General features: G+C 39.7%; 1 protein-coding gene across 18 annotated transcripts in view; it reads right to left on the bottom strand.

Moving 5' to 3' along the window:
- Window positions 1–16,619, bottom strand: part of CC2D2A (coiled-coil and C2 domain containing 2A) — a 137,612-nt gene that overhangs the window by 15,528 nt on the left and 105,465 nt on the right. For 15 of the 18 annotated variants that reach the window (XR_012331935.1, XM_073805076.1, XM_073805075.1 and 12 more), the window contains 6 exons: window positions 13,839–13,944; window positions 13,542–13,651; window positions 12,323–12,419; window positions 11,282–11,380; window positions 8,193–8,369; window positions 2,441–2,644 (listed from right to left, as the gene is read on the bottom strand). Coding sequence is in view for 16 of the 18 variants with exons in the window: in XM_073805076.1 (XP_073661177.1) it covers window positions 2,441–2,644; window positions 8,193–8,369; window positions 11,282–11,380; window positions 12,323–12,419; window positions 13,542–13,651; window positions 13,839–13,944 (793 nt within the window). In the remaining 2 variants the exon portion in view is untranslated. Of the gene's footprint in view, window positions 1–1,994; window positions 2,076–2,440; window positions 2,645–2,869; window positions 3,052–8,192; window positions 8,370–11,281; window positions 11,381–12,322; window positions 12,420–13,541; window positions 13,652–13,838; window positions 13,945–16,619 lie in introns of those variants that run through there. The other 3 variants (XR_012331936.1, XM_073805077.1, XM_073805065.1) reach the window with 3 other exon arrangements.

The following is a 16,619-nucleotide window of genomic DNA, read 5'->3' as shown; positions in this document are numbered from 1 at the left end:
TACTGTGAAGACAATGCTTGTTGATTTATTCACTAATTTCCCATTTTCTTTACCTATCATTATGTGTTGCATCTAGGATTTTCTGAGAACCTTCCTTCTCTTTATATTTTTTAGAAATTCTTTAAGTGAGAATCTTTTGGTTGTAAATTCTCCCAATGTTTGTGTGAAAGATAGTTTCACTGGTTATAAATTACTAGTTTGATGACTGTTTTCTTTTAGTCTTTTGAAGATGTCATTCCATTTCTGGCTTTCATTTGTGCAGCTAAAAAACCTGTTAGTTTAATTACTGTTCCTTTTTAGATAATCTGCACTTTCTCTCTAGCAGCTTAAAGATCATCTTTGTTTTTTTTGTTCCCTATTATACACCTGGAGTTTAATTTCATTTTATTTATCTTGTGTGGGATTCATCGGGCTTTCTGAACCATTGTTGTCTTTCATCAGATCTTGAAAATTCTCAGCTCTATCTCTTTGAATATTGCTTTTCTTCTTTTAAACACAGTTTGGTCCTCCTCCCTCTATCCTCCATGTCTCTTAACCATTCCTTTATGTCTTCCATTTTTTTCTGTTTCTGTGCTATACTCCAAGTAGTTTCTTTGCCTGTATATTCATGAATTATCTCTGTATTTAACTGTATTTAATTTAACTCTGTATTCAACTATATTTGACGTTAGGTTTAAACTGTTTGTTCAGTTTCTAATTTTAACTATTCTTTATTTCTACAAGTTCCATGTAGTACTTTTAACACGCTGTGTGTCAGTTCTAATAGTCTATTGTCCTTTTGTTATATTTTCAATTCCCTAGATTTCTTAAACTTATTAAACATACCTATTTTATATTCTGAATCTGGTAATTTGTGTCCCGATTCTGCAGAATGTTGTTTCTGCTAACTTAGCTTCTTCATAGTGACTTATTTCTTCATTGATGATCTGTATATGTTCATGTTGCTTGGAACTTTTTCTATGGAATTTTTTTGAGGCTGTGTTTAAAGGATGTTCTCCTAGAAGAATTTGGGTTTGCTTTGACAGGGACTTAGGGGCATTACCAACACGGAATTCTTGAAATTAAATTTCGATTGAAGTTTTTTGGGGTCCTACAGGTAGTGTAAATTTCAGTCCCAAGTGTGAATAAGTACAGCTTAGTGATTAGGAATTCTTAGGAGAGACGTTTTTTTTTTTTCTCTTCCATCCAGAGTCAAGGCTGAGACAGGCAGGTTGTCTTCTGCAGGGCAGAGTATTTCCTAGTTTACCTACCAGTGAGTTTACACTTCAGGGGTCCCAGCTCCGTGGCTGAGTCTCTAACCCAATGCTCCAGCACCATGCATTACCTTCCATCTCCAGCAACCTTGAGGCCCATTGAAACCCATCTCTTGGCATTAGGAATTACGGGTGACCCCAGAGCAAACACTATTTCAAGCCCTCACCCTTGTGGAGTCTTACTTTCCTGTTGTTTCCTGTCTCTGGGTTTTCCTCCTCATCTTATTTCCATTTCAGTCATGATTTAAAACATGTTTTAAGTATTTTATTCATCACTCTTAAGTGTTCTCTACTGGGAGAAGTTTTCTGCATATCTACTCTGCTAGAGAGAATAGAAGTCCCTGTTAAGGTTTTTAATAAAAATTTGATTATTAAAAGTAAATGTAACGTAGAACACAATGTTTATTTGTTTTTTTAAATATATATCTATATCTGCAAATAGGCATATCATTACCCTGTTCCTAAATTACTAAATTAATGACTTATTAGCTGCAATTACTCTCTATACTATCCACTCGCCAAAGACAGTTATGGGTTACTGTGTCCACTTAAGAATAGCCCATTCAGCATACAGTCCTGTTCGTGTGAGATTGCGACGGGTACGGTGCTTTGCAGGCAGAGAATGATGCATGATTATTTAATGGCCTGGTATGGATGTGCTTTACGGGGATGGCCTACATGCTTGTACATACTTAAGGCTTGGAAACAATTTTTGCTTAATCTGAATTTAATGATACTTACAGCATTAAATATAATATTGAGTAGTTATCTTGGTATAACAGAAGGTGCACGAGTTCTAAGTCAGAGGCCTAGGTTCCAATTCTAGCAGAGTTATAGAGAAAACATAATGAAAACATGTTTGTATAAGACATTGTGAAAGTGTAGAGCATCTTCCAAATTTTAGTTTTCCAGCACCCGATGTAATGTCAGGGACCCAGTAAGCACTCAATAATTAATTGTTCCCTGAAAGAATGGACTAAGGATTATTATCCTCACTGGTACCTTCAGACTTTTCTAAAGAAAGTAAGCCTCATGGTACTAAAGGAGTTTTAATCATTACTTTAATCATTAATGATCTTGATCTAGTTACTATCCTAGGTACTATGAAATGTGTTAATTAAGAGGGCAATATATTGAAACTTTAAAACCTTTTTAGCGTCAACACCGATTGGCTGTGAAATACTTACTGCGGTTGCCTGGGGATTGTTGGGGTGAGTGTTAAGGAGCTCCTGAGGAGGATTTAAAGGCTTGAGATAACGAGTAATGAAGACGGTTTTCCCACTAATGTCAACCACTCTTGTAAGGCACTGACGATTTGGAAACTTTAAGGCACATTCAGCTTGAAACTTCTCAGTCGCTTGAAGCAATTTCTCATCTTCCTGAGAATCAAACTTCAAAAATAAAGACTCCATGTTGTTTGTATATCATTACAGGAGATACAGTAGAACCTGTTCAGATCCCACAGTCAACATGAACTCAATGTGTGCTTCAGGAAGTATGATTTAGTGACCCCCCCCCTACAAAATTGTCAGGCCCCAGTGTTCCTGAAGCTTTATTTAATTATATTTATAATATAAAAATTAGATGGATTCATTAAACACTTAAAATATATTCACCAGGGCTTCCTGGTGGCACAGTGGTTGAGAGTCCGCCTGCCGATGCAGGGGACACAGGTTTGTGCCCCGGTCCGGGAAGATCCCACATGCCATGGAGCGGCTGGGCCCGTGAGCCATGGCTGCTGAGCCTGTGCGTCTGGAGCCTGTGCTCCGCGACGGGAGAGGCCACAACAGTGAGAGGCCTGCGTACCGCAAAAAAAAAAGAAAAAAAAAAAAAAAAATATATATTCACCAGCATTGAAAGAAAGTAGTCAACAGGTAAGCAGCCATATGGAAATTATTGGATTAATAAAGCAACAGATAAAAATTAAACTATGATGTACTACTTCTGATTGATGAGACCAAGCAATAGTTTTATGTGTATTTTGATGTTGGTTTTAGAGGGGAGAGGGCTCAGAAATCAAACATTTCAAATGCAAAGGTAAAGCAACTCATGTTAAAAGGACCACAAATTTACAAGTATATATGGATGTATTAAAAAGTTTTAAATCCATAACCAACATACTAAATAATAGTAATGGGTCTCAAGGTAAAAGGAAGCAGAACTCGAACCATCAAATGTATAGTAGTTTTTTTAAGTGGTTCTCTGATCCAAGATGAGCCAATTCCCAGACTTTTTTTGTTTTGTTTTTAACATCTTTTTTTTTTTTTGCTGTACACGGGCCTCTCACTGTTGTGGCCTCTGCCGTTGCAGAGCACAGGCTCCGGATGCGCAGGCTCAGCGGCCATGGCTCACGGGTCCAGCCGCTCCGCCGCATGTGGGATCTTCCCGGACCGGGGCAGGAACCCGTGTCCCCTGCATCGGCAGGCGGACTCTCAACCACTGTGCCACCAGGGAAGCCCCTGTTTTTAACATCTTTATTGGAGTATAATTGCTTAACAATGGTATGTTAGTTTCTGCTTTATAACAAAGTGAATCAGTTATACATATACATATGTTCCCATATCTCCTCCCTCTTTCGTCTCCCTCCCTCCCACCCTCCCTATCCCACCCCTCTAGGTGGTCACAAACCACCGAGCTGATCTCCCTGTGCTATGTGGCTGCTTCCCACTAGCTATCTATTTTACGTTTGGTAGTGTATATATGTCCAACTCAAAGCAGCTGAAACAAAACAGATTTCAATTGTCTCTGGACATAGGGTGTCATTTTTTCCTTCAAGCCATTGTTGAAACGTAGCATGGAAAAAAGCAGATATTTAAATGTTTTTACAAGGTTTTTGTTGTTTAGTATAAAAATGTATGTATGGTTGCTTACATTTCAAAGGATTTTAAGACAAACTCAAACTTTTATTAGAAAATCAATTTTTAGGTAAGATTTACATTCTAGGTAGTGCTTGAAAGTTTTGTTTGTTTGTTTTCGAGGAGGGAAATACATCTAGATATCCCCTTCATACTCTGCTTTACTTATTTTAGCATTTAAAACTGCTGATATATTTGTTTACTCTGTCTCCCTCATAAAGTAAGATTCTTGAAGTCAGGGATTTTGTTTTGATCTAGTTTTTTACCTTCAGTGTCGAGGATACTACACACATAGTACATAGTACATAGTACATAGTACATAGTAGGCACATGGTAAGTGTTTAACGAATGTTGTTGAATGAATGAATGAGAGCACAGAGAACATCCCATTACTTTTTTATGACTTTTAGTAGGATCTAGTATACTGAATTGTTCTTGGCTTCTCTTATATTGGAGCTGGACTGTGGCTCCTGTTTCTAATTTGATTGCTGTATCCTAAGAAATTGAGGTAGCGGTTGTGGCAGATAGATAGGATGGAGGCATTTCCAAAAGCCTCCTGTATATTCTTCATGGGATGTGCCCTGACATCTGAATCCTAACATTATCATCATCGTCGTCATCATAACCACCTACTCAGCACAGTGCCAAGACACGGTAGCTACCAAATAGGTGTTATGATGAAGACATAAATAAATGAAAAAGGTGAGCTTACAAGACTTTGGTATGGATGTATACAGACTCTAGGGTATAAATAATTGTAACTTCAGAAAGACTGAGAATTATGAAACAAGGGTGGTGTGAAGAAAAGCACTCTTCTGAATTCATCCCTGTTTCCTGTAAACTCGTTAATTTACACATGCATCCAATTATTTAAAAAACGTTTGCTGAAAGTCTAAAGGGTTCTAGGCAGTCTGGATAAATGTATATGAAACAGACCCCTCAAGAAACTTCTAGTCTGGAGGAGAACATTAATAAGCAATCAGGTGCTTGAAACACTTGACCAGAGATCCTATAGGGATAGACACCATATGCTATGGAAGCATTAAAGAGAGGCAGCTATAGGCAGTGTCCAGAAAGAACAGTAAAAATCTTCAATCAGTACTGACTGCTTCCAAATTGAAAAAAGTATGTATAAAACTTTTTCTGCCACTTGGACCTGGATGTTCTGCTGTGTATTTTGACTCTGTAGTTAGTGCTTCTTGGGAGCAGGGCCCATGTTTCAATCATTTTGTGTTCTTCTCTGCACTGAGCATGCATAATGTAAGCATTTAATAGGTATCTATTAATGGTCATTAATACTTGTTTAGACCACAAGGATGCCATTTAATGGATTGAAACAGTAATTTAAGGGTAGTATGCCATGTTGGTAATCTAAGAAGTGCCAAGCAAAAGTTAAATACGAAAAGGATTTGGGTCGTTTATTATGAAACAAATAAAGATGGAACTGACAAATTCACAATTTGATTCAACATGAAATTTGGAAGATTCTTAATTGGCTCAATTCTTTAACTTCTAGGTTAATGTAAATATTTACAGAAAACTGAATGGGTTTATTTTCCCTTTGAATACCTACACTGTGGCAGCTCCACTGACCAGAAATAATTGTCCCAGCCACACTGTTTCTGTAAGAAGCAGCTCATGGATTTTACGGACGTGGAAACAGTGGAGGTAGCTCCCAGTATGCAGGTGACATTCAGACATGTGACTTCCTGATTCAGAGCTAAATAAGAAACTTTCTGACAAAATGAAATGAGCCAGAAGACAAAGGTAGTTATTCTTCATGAACTGCAGACATTTGTAGTTCATTGCCAAGGGATCACACATACATTAGGACCCAGCAGCTTCCATAAGGTGGCAGAGGACAGAAGCAGGTAATTAAAGCCTAATAACTATTGGCTGATGAATAGTAAAACAAAATGCTTGGTACCTTTTTAAGCATGTCACTCATCTATCAGAAGCAAGAAAGAAAAAAGAGAAGGAATAAGAGGAAGACTTCATTAACAGACATAATCTATTTTAAAAAACTTTTGTTTTTATCAAGACAGAGTAAAGTAGGGGATGTTAAGAGTTTCAGGAGTTGCTACTGATTTTTTAGACAGTTCCATGAGTAAATATCTTTAAAAAATCATATGGAATGGTTCAGCATGGGATGATAGTGGAGGGGAGGCTCTAATGGGCTAATCCTGGCAGTTGCTGTTAAGTGGAAAAACAATTCCAGGTTGTGGTCCCTACTATTTAGGGCAAGAGCTTCTCTCTCCTTTCTGCCACTTTGTGTTTAGGATGCCAGGATCCTGTCAGTGCACAAGTCTTCCTTATCAAGGAGCAGCAGAGTCTGCCTTCCACAGGGGTTTTTCTTACGCCCTCATTTTGGAGGTCTGAGAAAAATGCCACATACAGCCACAGTGGGGCAGTGAAAAGCCACCAAAGGCAGCACTGACAGCCTTGATATCTCATTTTAAGGAAGGAAGGCCATAGGACCCTTAAAACTTCTGCAGGAGGAGGTCAGTGCCTGAGAAGAAGGCCAAGTACAAAGGCCCCTCTGGTTTTCAGCTTTTCAGCTTTTCAGCCCCAGTCACAGACTGCTCTCTCGTGGTTTGGAAGCTCACCTCCAGGTGGAGTACTAACTGACCGCTTTTGCTTCTGTTAAGAATACATAGAACTAGCAAAATCATCTTTTCTCTGGGAGCATTTTTCTGTGTAAACATGCTTTTTGACTTTCTCTTGAGTTTGTACATGAAGAAAAGCATTCCAAACATGTTTCCCTTCCTAGAAATATTTTGAAATGTATATATTCTAACATGATTTTTGGAGAACATATTTGTCACAGCTTTAGTGACAAAGGCTAGCATATAAGGTTAATTTGAATTTCATAGATTTGTTTTTCCAACAATCCTTCATGTTTTCCTGTAAATGCCTTGCAAATAGGAAATAGTATTTTTCTCTGTGACCCAAACTGTAATAGTGGAAAAGAAACAGAGGAATGTGCTCATTTTTTTTCATCTCTGTCTGAGTCTTAATTACAGTGGATAAAGAGTCAGCATAATAATTTGGGCAGTGTAGCTTAGTAGTTAACGATCTGGAATTTTTATTTGCTTTTTTAGGCAGCTATATTCCCAGTGCCTAAAAAATGCCTGTCACACAGAAGATGCTCAGTAAATATTTGTTGAATATATATGACTTAAAGTCAGACAGATGTTTAATTGTTAGCGCTGCCATTTACTTCCCCGGGGTGAACTTGGACAGTTCAGCCCCATTTTCCTCATCTCCTAGTTGAAAACCCACCATACAAGACAACTGTGAGTATTCAGAGAGAGGACACATGTCAATGCCTGACAGAGTGCTCTGGACAGAGTGACAACTCAGCACATGTTGTTGTTGGTGGTGGTTGTCATTACTGTATTAGTTTATAATAATAAGAGGTCATGATCAATCTTTCTCCCAAGTCTGATAAGGGCAGTATGCATCAATGCTGCACAAGTATGTTACATTAAGAAAGTATCTCCCAATTCTGAAGGTTGGGAAACAGTTGCTAACAAGTAGAAGTTCTAGAAATTCTTTTTCTCTAGAGCTGCGCAAAATTAGAGTACTTGTGCATACACTTACTTGTTTCTGTCCGAAGGCACTGAAATAAACTGTGGTGACCCCTGAAGGTCACCTGGTTTTATGATCCTATGAATTGATTCAATATACAACATGACCAGGGACTTGAGGTCAGATTTAGAAATTCATTTCAGCACGCTTGCCAGTAAGTGTCAAGATAATAAAGCAATCTGCTTTTCTACTTTCATATTTCAGTTTCTACCAATGAGAAAATTCTTCTAAAAGTAGAGCCTGTTTATATTTGTTTTGCTTTGCTAAAAGTTTAAATTGCTGATTGACCTAATTATTGACTCAATGAAGTACAGACCCACACAGCTGTTCTCTAACCTTCATTCTGTCCAAACCAAAAGAGTAATAAATGGATACTGAAGTAAGGAAACCTCTGCTTGTGCCATTGAGTACAATTTTATAAAAGCACGGCCTAGCAAGCATTCCTCAGGTTTCGTCCGCGTCAGACATGCAATTCCAGAGAGTACGCAGTTACCTTTTCTCGAACCGACTCCCCAGGAACCAGCTGAGGCTCCAAGGTAATGAACAGGGTGATGTAGGAGCCTTCACTCAGGCTTCGGACAGCGTCAAAACCCCGCTCAATAATCACACTTCGTTCCTTACTGTAGCCCAGAAGAACTGGGGGAATATTGATTTTAAATGTCCCATCAATCTGTGAAGAAAATACCGTTCTGTAAACATCCTGGTGATTTTCCAACAGAAGTTCAAAGGTAAGTGTCAACTCCTCATCATCTGATGAATTCAGTAAAAACTGCTCAGACTGTATTCAGGGCCCAGCCCATCTCTCCAGGCTTGTCTCCTTAAGCTGTCACAGCAAGGGCTCTCTCTTTCCCTGCCTTCTTTGCTTGGTTCAGCGGAACATGTGCTAGTTATGCAAGTTGATTCCAACACTAGGTTGCCTGTGTTCAAATCCTGAACTAAACTCAAAGTGACTCAGCTTGTGCATTTGTAAAAAGGAGATAATAATAGTATCTACTTTGTAGGGTAATTATGTATGCTGAATGGATTAATAGATGTAAAACACTAAGAAAAATGCCTGTCCTGTGCTAAGTGCTCAGTAAGTGTTAGCTGGCAGCCAGTCCCCTTTTCTGGGATGCCTCAGCTTCCCATCTCCACCTTTTAGAATTTTAATCAGTTTTCAAGGCTCAGGTCAGATATTATCTCCTTCGTGATTTGTTTTCTCTCCACCAGCCTTACATACAACTTGCTGCTTTCATCTATTGCATTGACACATTCTGCCAGACTTTACTGTTGTGTGCGTATTTATCATGTTCTTTTAGATAATTGTTCTTTGCAAATAGAATCTGTATTGTGCTCTTTTTTGTGTCATCCATCTCCAATATACCACAGTGTTTTTGATACACAGGAGGTGCTCAATAAATGCAGGCTGAGCGAATTACAAGCCTCTTACATAAAATGACCTAAATTATGTAGAGGTTCAAAAAGGCAGAAGTTCTTACTCCTTTGTAGTCAAAGCAACAGTAAGTTTATGGAAGACTGTCTAGTACTACAAAACTACTCAGGGCTAGACTTTGAAATTCACAGATTTTCAGAGAATCCAATTTTTATTTCAGTGAATATGTCCTCTAGAGAGGAATGAAGGAAGCTCTTATTTATTTTCCTCTTTACATTGGTGGAGTTCCCCCAAAGCCTGTATGTACCCAGGCAGATGAGAGGGTACAAGGAGAAGAAGAATATAAATACAGTGCCGTATAAAGTACAGCTGAAATAACTGGGCACATCTGGTCTGTAGAACAGATAGATGAGCCAGGAGGGAATGGACACTGTCTCCAGATAGTTGAAGTGTAAGAATTTAAGACAGAGTCTCTCACCCTGGGCACTGTTGATGTTTGGGGCCGGAGAACTCTTTGTTATGGAGAGCTGTCCTGTGCATTGTAGGGTGTTTGCAGCATTCCTGCCTCAATACACTAGATACCAGTTGCACCCCTACTAGTTGCAACAACCAAAAAATGTCTCCAGATATTGTCAGATGTGCCCTGTCGGTTCATTTAAGAGCGTGAGCTTTGGAATCAGGCAAAACATTTAAAATGACAAATGTGATAAAATCATTCTCAGAAGCAATATTGAGATGTATAAACTCAGAAGTTGAATAGGTCTCTCTACTTTTACCAATCTCCTTCTTCAAGGATAAGCCAATGTAAAATGTTGGAAATTGGTAAAAGTTGAATCCCAGATCTGCTGTAAACTTTGGGATTTGAGTAGTTACTTACCTTTCTAGGCTTCTGTTTTTTTCATCTATAAAATGGGGATAATAATGTCTATTGAGCTGTTGTGAGGTTTAATTAAGGTGACATATAAACTAGCTAGAAATGGTATATATCAATAATATGCACCTGATAAATATAGTTATTCCTACTATTATTACCAAATTAGGAGTCTCCTTGTTTTGTATAGCTCCAAACCAGGACCTATGAATGGGGGTCCCAGGGAGGAATTTAGTTATGGCACAGTTTAAAGAAGAAATTTATGACAGAGATATTGGAAAGAGAGCAAGCTACCTTATGAGGCAGTAAGGTCCCTACTTCTAGAGAGTATGAGTATTACTAGGATATAGTAAAGGAGATTCATTTATCAAGAAGGAGTTTGGAGTAATTACTTCTGAGTACCCTTCCAAATGTAACGTCAAATAACATGGGCAGTTTGATTTGCAAAATGATGTGCTCTTTAAAATTTTTTTCATTTCAAATCTATTCGAAGAGGGAAATGTAAAATTTTTGGCACGCATATAGCTGCAGCATCACCTGTAGACAGTCCCTTTGGTCTAGGGAGGATTGCAATTCCAAATGATTCTTGAAATTCCAACCAATCCAAGCCTCTCATACTTGAGTTTTGTTCTTGGCCTTGCTTGAGACCATGACCCAGGCAGCATTTGCTCTAATGTGGTCATCACACGTGGATTTAAACTGTTTCCTCTTGTAGCTGTGTGAGATTAACACAGTCTTTGGCTCAAAGCCTCCTGTTGCTATGGATTTAATACTGGGATATTAAAGCCATTTCAGAATCTTTAACTGTCTCAGATTAGAGCTACTATGCCATTCAGGAATTGTTAACCTAACGGATCCCCTTAAGCAAAATTGTTAAACTCTGAAGAACGGTATTTTAGTTGAGCAAGTCGCTACCAACCATTTTTCATTTTTGAAATGGTGAGGACTCTGGAAACATTAAAGCACTTGATTAAAATGGGCCATCAACTGGCCTGGTTGTTTTCTTCCAGTTATTTTCAGGCTTCTATCCACTCCACTTTTGTCATTTTTCACAAGTTTCTACTTTGTCCTACCTTCTTCACTTTCATTTAAAAGTTAAAAAATTCTCAGATTGGCAAAGTTGTACATTACTAACTGTAAGAAAGATAGATGTTTTAATAAGTCATGCAAATATGACAGAAGATCAATGGCTTTATATAGGGATTTTTATCTTTCCAATAGTGGCCTTGCACATAGGTTCTCTCAGTGTTAAGGGTATACTTCCACAAAAAAACCTTTAACAGGAAAAATGGATAGAGCAGTTCCCTATTCCTGTGAAATTCTTACTTTTGATGCTTACCCTTGCCTGGAAATATATCGTGCTAAATGGAATTTTCACACATCCCAACCAGTGTCTCTCAATACGGGTGTGGATTCCACTTCCTCTTTCACGGTCATCCTAAAGGAGGGGTGGGAAGTGATAATTGTTTAACAACTCCGGATAGGAAGTAGGAAAGCAGCAGGATTTTAGCTGAAAGCCCGGTAGGTTTAAGTTAAACAGATCTAAGTCACATTCTGGTTAAGACACTTAATAGTTCTGTGACCCTAGGAAAGTCATTTAACTTCTCTGAACCTCAGTTTCCTCATCAATAAATTGGGAATTTAACAATCTACTTTGTAGGGGTATTTTAAAATTAAGACAATGTATAAAAAGCCCCTAGTACAATTCCTGGATCATAGCAGACAGTCAAGTTGAAAATAAAAAAACTGGTTCTCTTCCTCCCTTCTTTCTTTCCCCGTTTATACATGTCAGGTTTCAAACATTCCAAATTTGGGGATTGATGGGGCTCAGGGCAGGCTGCCCCCAAATGTGCCAAAGCGGCATATGGATTACTTTGAATTCAAGTTACTTGAAAAGCAGCTGGTGCAAAAACACTCTGACCCTCCTTTGTCTGCAGAAAGCAGGAAATAAATCTCCTGTGTGAAAGGTGCCCTCCCTGCACCTGGGGGTAGAGAGACATCCTTATCACCAGAGACAGGGAATCCAGGGCTGAGGAGGCTGTACAAACAAACCTTGTTATTTCTTTACTAGTTTACCCCAAACCAAACATCTATGTCCTGTCAATTTTTCACAAATTTATTGTTTCCTTGTCTAAAAGGTATAAAAGCTGTCTGTTTTGGTCACTTCCTAGATCATATATCTATGAGTCCTTTGTACATATAAAATTAAAAGTTGTTTATTTTTCCCCTGTTAATCTGTCTTGTGTCAATTTAATTATTAGACCAGCCCAAAGAACACACAAGCGTAAGGGGAAATTTTCTCCTCCCTGACAGGACTTAACACAATGGGTAGAGGATAGGAAAATGAATACAGACATCTTTCTCAAAAACGTGAACTTACCTCTAAGACATCGTATAGAACTTCATCAAAAATGTTGATGAACACGTCATCTTTCACTGACTGCAAACTGGTGGTGCTGTAATCCCCATTGGGGGCCCTGCAAATGGGCACCCATGATCAGGGAGCATGAAAAGAACAAAAGAGAAATAATGAGTACTCAAACGTCCAAACTGGAAAAATACCTGAATATGAGCATAGGTAGGAGGACTAATGGCAGTTGTCTCATTTAAAGGATTTCTCTAGCACGGAGACCCTCCAAGGTAGTACCTATACTCAAATGGCAAGGCAGTAGACAGCAGGCTCCGTGCAGAGAGACAAACCCTTTTGCTGGCTTGTCCTGGTGAGTCTCACATCATCTCCCAACCATGGTGAGCTCTGCAAGGAGCCAGCTGGCTACATACAAGGTCTCCAGCTGATACTGGTGCTGGTATGTGGACTTCCTAAGCAACTGGGCTCTGGAAGGTGCTTCTCTGTCAGACCATCCCCTGGTCATAAACCTGTTGTTATGTGGCTGGTTGGATGGTCCCTGCTTCCCACTCACTTTCCCCACAGATAAGTAAAGCAAGGTAGGGGTGAGGTTCATCTCTTATGACATCACCTGCTCTGAGTCCAGCCAAGCCTGGCCCAAGCAGGCCTCTCCATGGCATGGCTCAAGACCAGGCTACTGCATCTGTTGTGCTGAGCATTTGCCTTTAACTTTTCTCATTCTTTTTGCTTGTACTGTGTATAAGAGTGGTATCTGTTTCTCCCTTCTGACTTAACTAGTTCTAACCCTTGCTCAGTCTCTAACTTACTATTTGGCATTAAGCAAGTCACCTTTCATCTTTAGGTTTTAGTTTATTTTCTATAAAAGTAGAGCACTAGACTAGATAATTTCTGGGTTGCTTCAAGATCTGAAGTAAAGAGTCTTTTAAATATGTAAAATCATTTAATCAAAAATTTTAAATGCCTATGTGTTTCTGATGAGGGAGAAAGCTTAATTTATGGGAACTAGGGAGCTTCAAAATTACTTACAGCTTCCAGAGTTGGGGAGATGGGGAAGAAAAGAAAAACAGTGTAGAGGCTGTGGGATTGAGGGACTGGGAAGCTTGGGCTGTAAGAAGCCAGAGCCTGTAGAGGAGTGGGGTGTCCCAACAATGAACCCAAGTTTCGGAAGTTGGATATTTTCCCATTTTATTCTTGATTGGAGTCACTTGTAGAATGAGGAAAATATGCCTACCTAAATGGAAGTTCAAGTTCTTCATTCCAGCTGGGGTTTGGACCTTCAGCTGTAGTTGTATGGCAAATTGTTCGCTGAAATGAAACTTCTACAAAAGGACGTACTAAAACCTTAAAATCAAGAGCAAAGAATCTGTAACAGTAGAATTATTTTGATCCTAACAGAGGTAAAATATATTTCTAAATGGTGTGTTTCCAAAGAAAACAAGGCAGAAAACAGACTATGAACTTTCTAGGCAATTCTTAAAAATAGAAGGGGCAAGATTCTAAGTGGAGATCCAGCACTGGGGTATTTCACCTGGCCGAGGGGGTAGTCAGCACTGTGGGTGGCGCTTGGTGTGGTTGGGGAAGCAGCATGCTTTTCGCTGAAAGTCCTTGAAGATCTCGATGGCTGCTGGAATTTGCTAGGAGAGAAAATGTATGAAAGAAATAAATGGCATGGAAAGTCTAATTATATACTTTGCAGACGGTTTCTCCAAAGATGTATGGTGTTGGTGGCTATGGTGACAGACATACTCTCTAAGCTTGTTGATGCTTCAGAAGTCTTTTTGCATGCTCTGGTCCTCCTCAGTCACCTAGTGATTACGAGAGCCTTCCCAACTTTCATCCATAGGCCTGCATGTCTGGCTGGAATAGAGGAAAGGGACCTCTTCTCTCTGCTCTCTCATGGGTGCCTTTTCCCCCGTAATTGAGAACCTCAATCCCTCTCAGGTAGCAGAATCCCGAGCTTCCTAACCAGCCTGCCCTGCCTCCATCCAATTCTGGTCCTTTCCCACTGTATTTTCTTTGAACGTGCACTCTGCAGTAAACACGAGCTATGTATCCCAGGTAAGACATCTCTCTCTGGACCTGCCAAGCATCAATGGGAAAGGCGGTCAGGGATTCCTAGCTTGAGTTAGGATCTACGAGTCTTGCCCTCTTTTCCTTTTGAGCTGCCATTCTTAAAGGCAGAAATGAAGGTCATGTCCAGAGATCCTCTCCCAGATACCTTCCCCCTCATCCCAACAACCCACTTGCATATTTGTTTTTCGTTTTTCTTTTTATAAATTTATTTTATTTATTTATTTTTGGCTGCATTGGGTCTTTGTTGCTGAGTGTGGGCTTTCTCTAGTTGCAGGGCGCGGGGGCTACTCTTTGTTGCGGTGCATGGGCTTCTCATTGCAGAGGCTTCTCTTGTTGCAGAGCACGGGCTTTGGGCGCACGGGCTTCAGTAGTTGTGGCTCGCGGGCTCTAGAGCGCAGGCTCAGTAGTTGTGGCACACGGGCTTAGTTGCTCTGTGGCATGTGGAATCTTCTGGGACCAGGGCTCGAACCCGTGTCCCCTGCATTGGCAGGTGGATTCTTAACCACTGTGCCAGCAGGGAAGCCCCTGCCTATTTGTTTTGAATTTTATGGTTTGCTAAGTATTTCACATTCATTTGCTTAGCAAAGTACAAATTATCTTTTTCCACCAGACTGTTTTACCTTTTCACAGAAAGCGTTTCAGACAAACTATGAGGCAATGAAAGTAGAACATTTAACACAACAGCGGCCAGAGAAAACCTTTTCCTGTTTGGAACACTGTCAATTACATTATTACACAAACACTTGTTAAGTACCTACTATACTTTAGGCCCTGTGTTAGACACTGGGGTTGCAAAGGCAAATAAGATAAACTTCGGCTCAAACTAGATAAACAAATAATCACAATATAGTGGGATATATGTTAGACTAGAGGGGTGGGCATGGGCCATAAGAGTGCAGAGAAGGAGTTGAACAATCCTATTTAGTTTAGTTGCAAGGGCAGAAGGTTAAGGTTTGCATGGGTTTAGTGCAAGAGTTGATATTTGAACTGACTTGATGAGTTTACACTGAAATGTATAACATATAGGATCAACTATGCTTCCCTGTAATTATTTGAATGAAATGGTTTAACTCTTAAAAAACTTCATGGAAACCAAAAATAAGAGAAACACCTACATATCTTTTTTAAAAAAACAGCTTTTCACCCCACAGTTAAACTTTAATGCAATCAAGATGAATGTTGGGCTGTGTGGCTTAAGGAAGCAATGCTATGGCACAGATTCAAGAGCTTAAATGGACACTTACATATAACAAAACACCGAGAATAGCTGGTGATGATCAGATGTTCTGTAATGGGTGGAAGAGTTAGTCAGCAGAAAAATAAAGTAGGGCAAAATAATAGGGGGTGGATAATTTAAAGGGAAGACCCTAGGGACAAAAGATGCCAGAGGCTAGCAGGGTGTGCTTCTGTGATCAGAGAGCTGGATGACCTTGGGCAAGCCACTTACACTCCCTTCATTTCCATTTTCCCTTTTGTAAAATGGAGACAGTAATAGTAGTGAGAAGTAAGTGAAATAATACAAATGAAAGTGCCTAGCATAGTGCCTAGAACACGGTGAATGTACACTAAATTATAGTTTCCCTCATGACATTGACAAGGGCACCAGCAAAGAGAAGTAATTCTTGGTCCTTCCATCTCTGTTCTCTAAGGGGATAAGAAACTTTGCCTCACCTTACCTATGGTGAGGGGCTCCCCATTGCCCCAATGTAATGAAATACAGTAGACATAATTCACTTCTCTGAGCAGATAAAAGAGAAGTCATAGTTTTGTGCTCAAACACATGTTTCAGAATCTAAAATATATACCTTTTGGGTATCTGCCCAGCTCTCACCCACTTCTCTGAGAACTGTCCTCCATCTTCAGGACAGGTCCTTGTGACCTGCCTCTCTGACTGTAGGTGACTAGACATGGATCAACACCTGACCCAAGTTAGGATCTTCAGATTCACTCCTGGGAAGCTGACACCTGGTGGGTGGTACCCTGACAGGATGGACCACTTCCATCACATGGAGAAGAATAAAGCAAACCCACAGAGGGAAGCAAGCAAGAGGAACAATGGGGCCTCTGAAGAAGCCCGTTTTAATCTTTACTTCTACCACGTAGTCTGGCTGTACCTCTTGTTCTTGAGTTCTATGAGATATTCCCAATAAATCCCCTCTTTACCCTAAACTGACTGATTTGGTTCTGTTACTTGCAACCAATAGGGCCCTGACCTCATCAAGGACCCTCTTCCTCC

The sequence above is a fragment of the Tursiops truncatus genome, chromosome 5, assembly GCF_011762595.2.
Source record: "Tursiops truncatus isolate mTurTru1 chromosome 5, mTurTru1.mat.Y, whole genome shotgun sequence".
NCBI classification, from domain to species: Eukaryota; Metazoa; Chordata; class Mammalia; order Artiodactyla; family Delphinidae; genus Tursiops; species Tursiops truncatus.
This window is presented reverse-complemented; position numbering and strand designations above follow the sequence as displayed.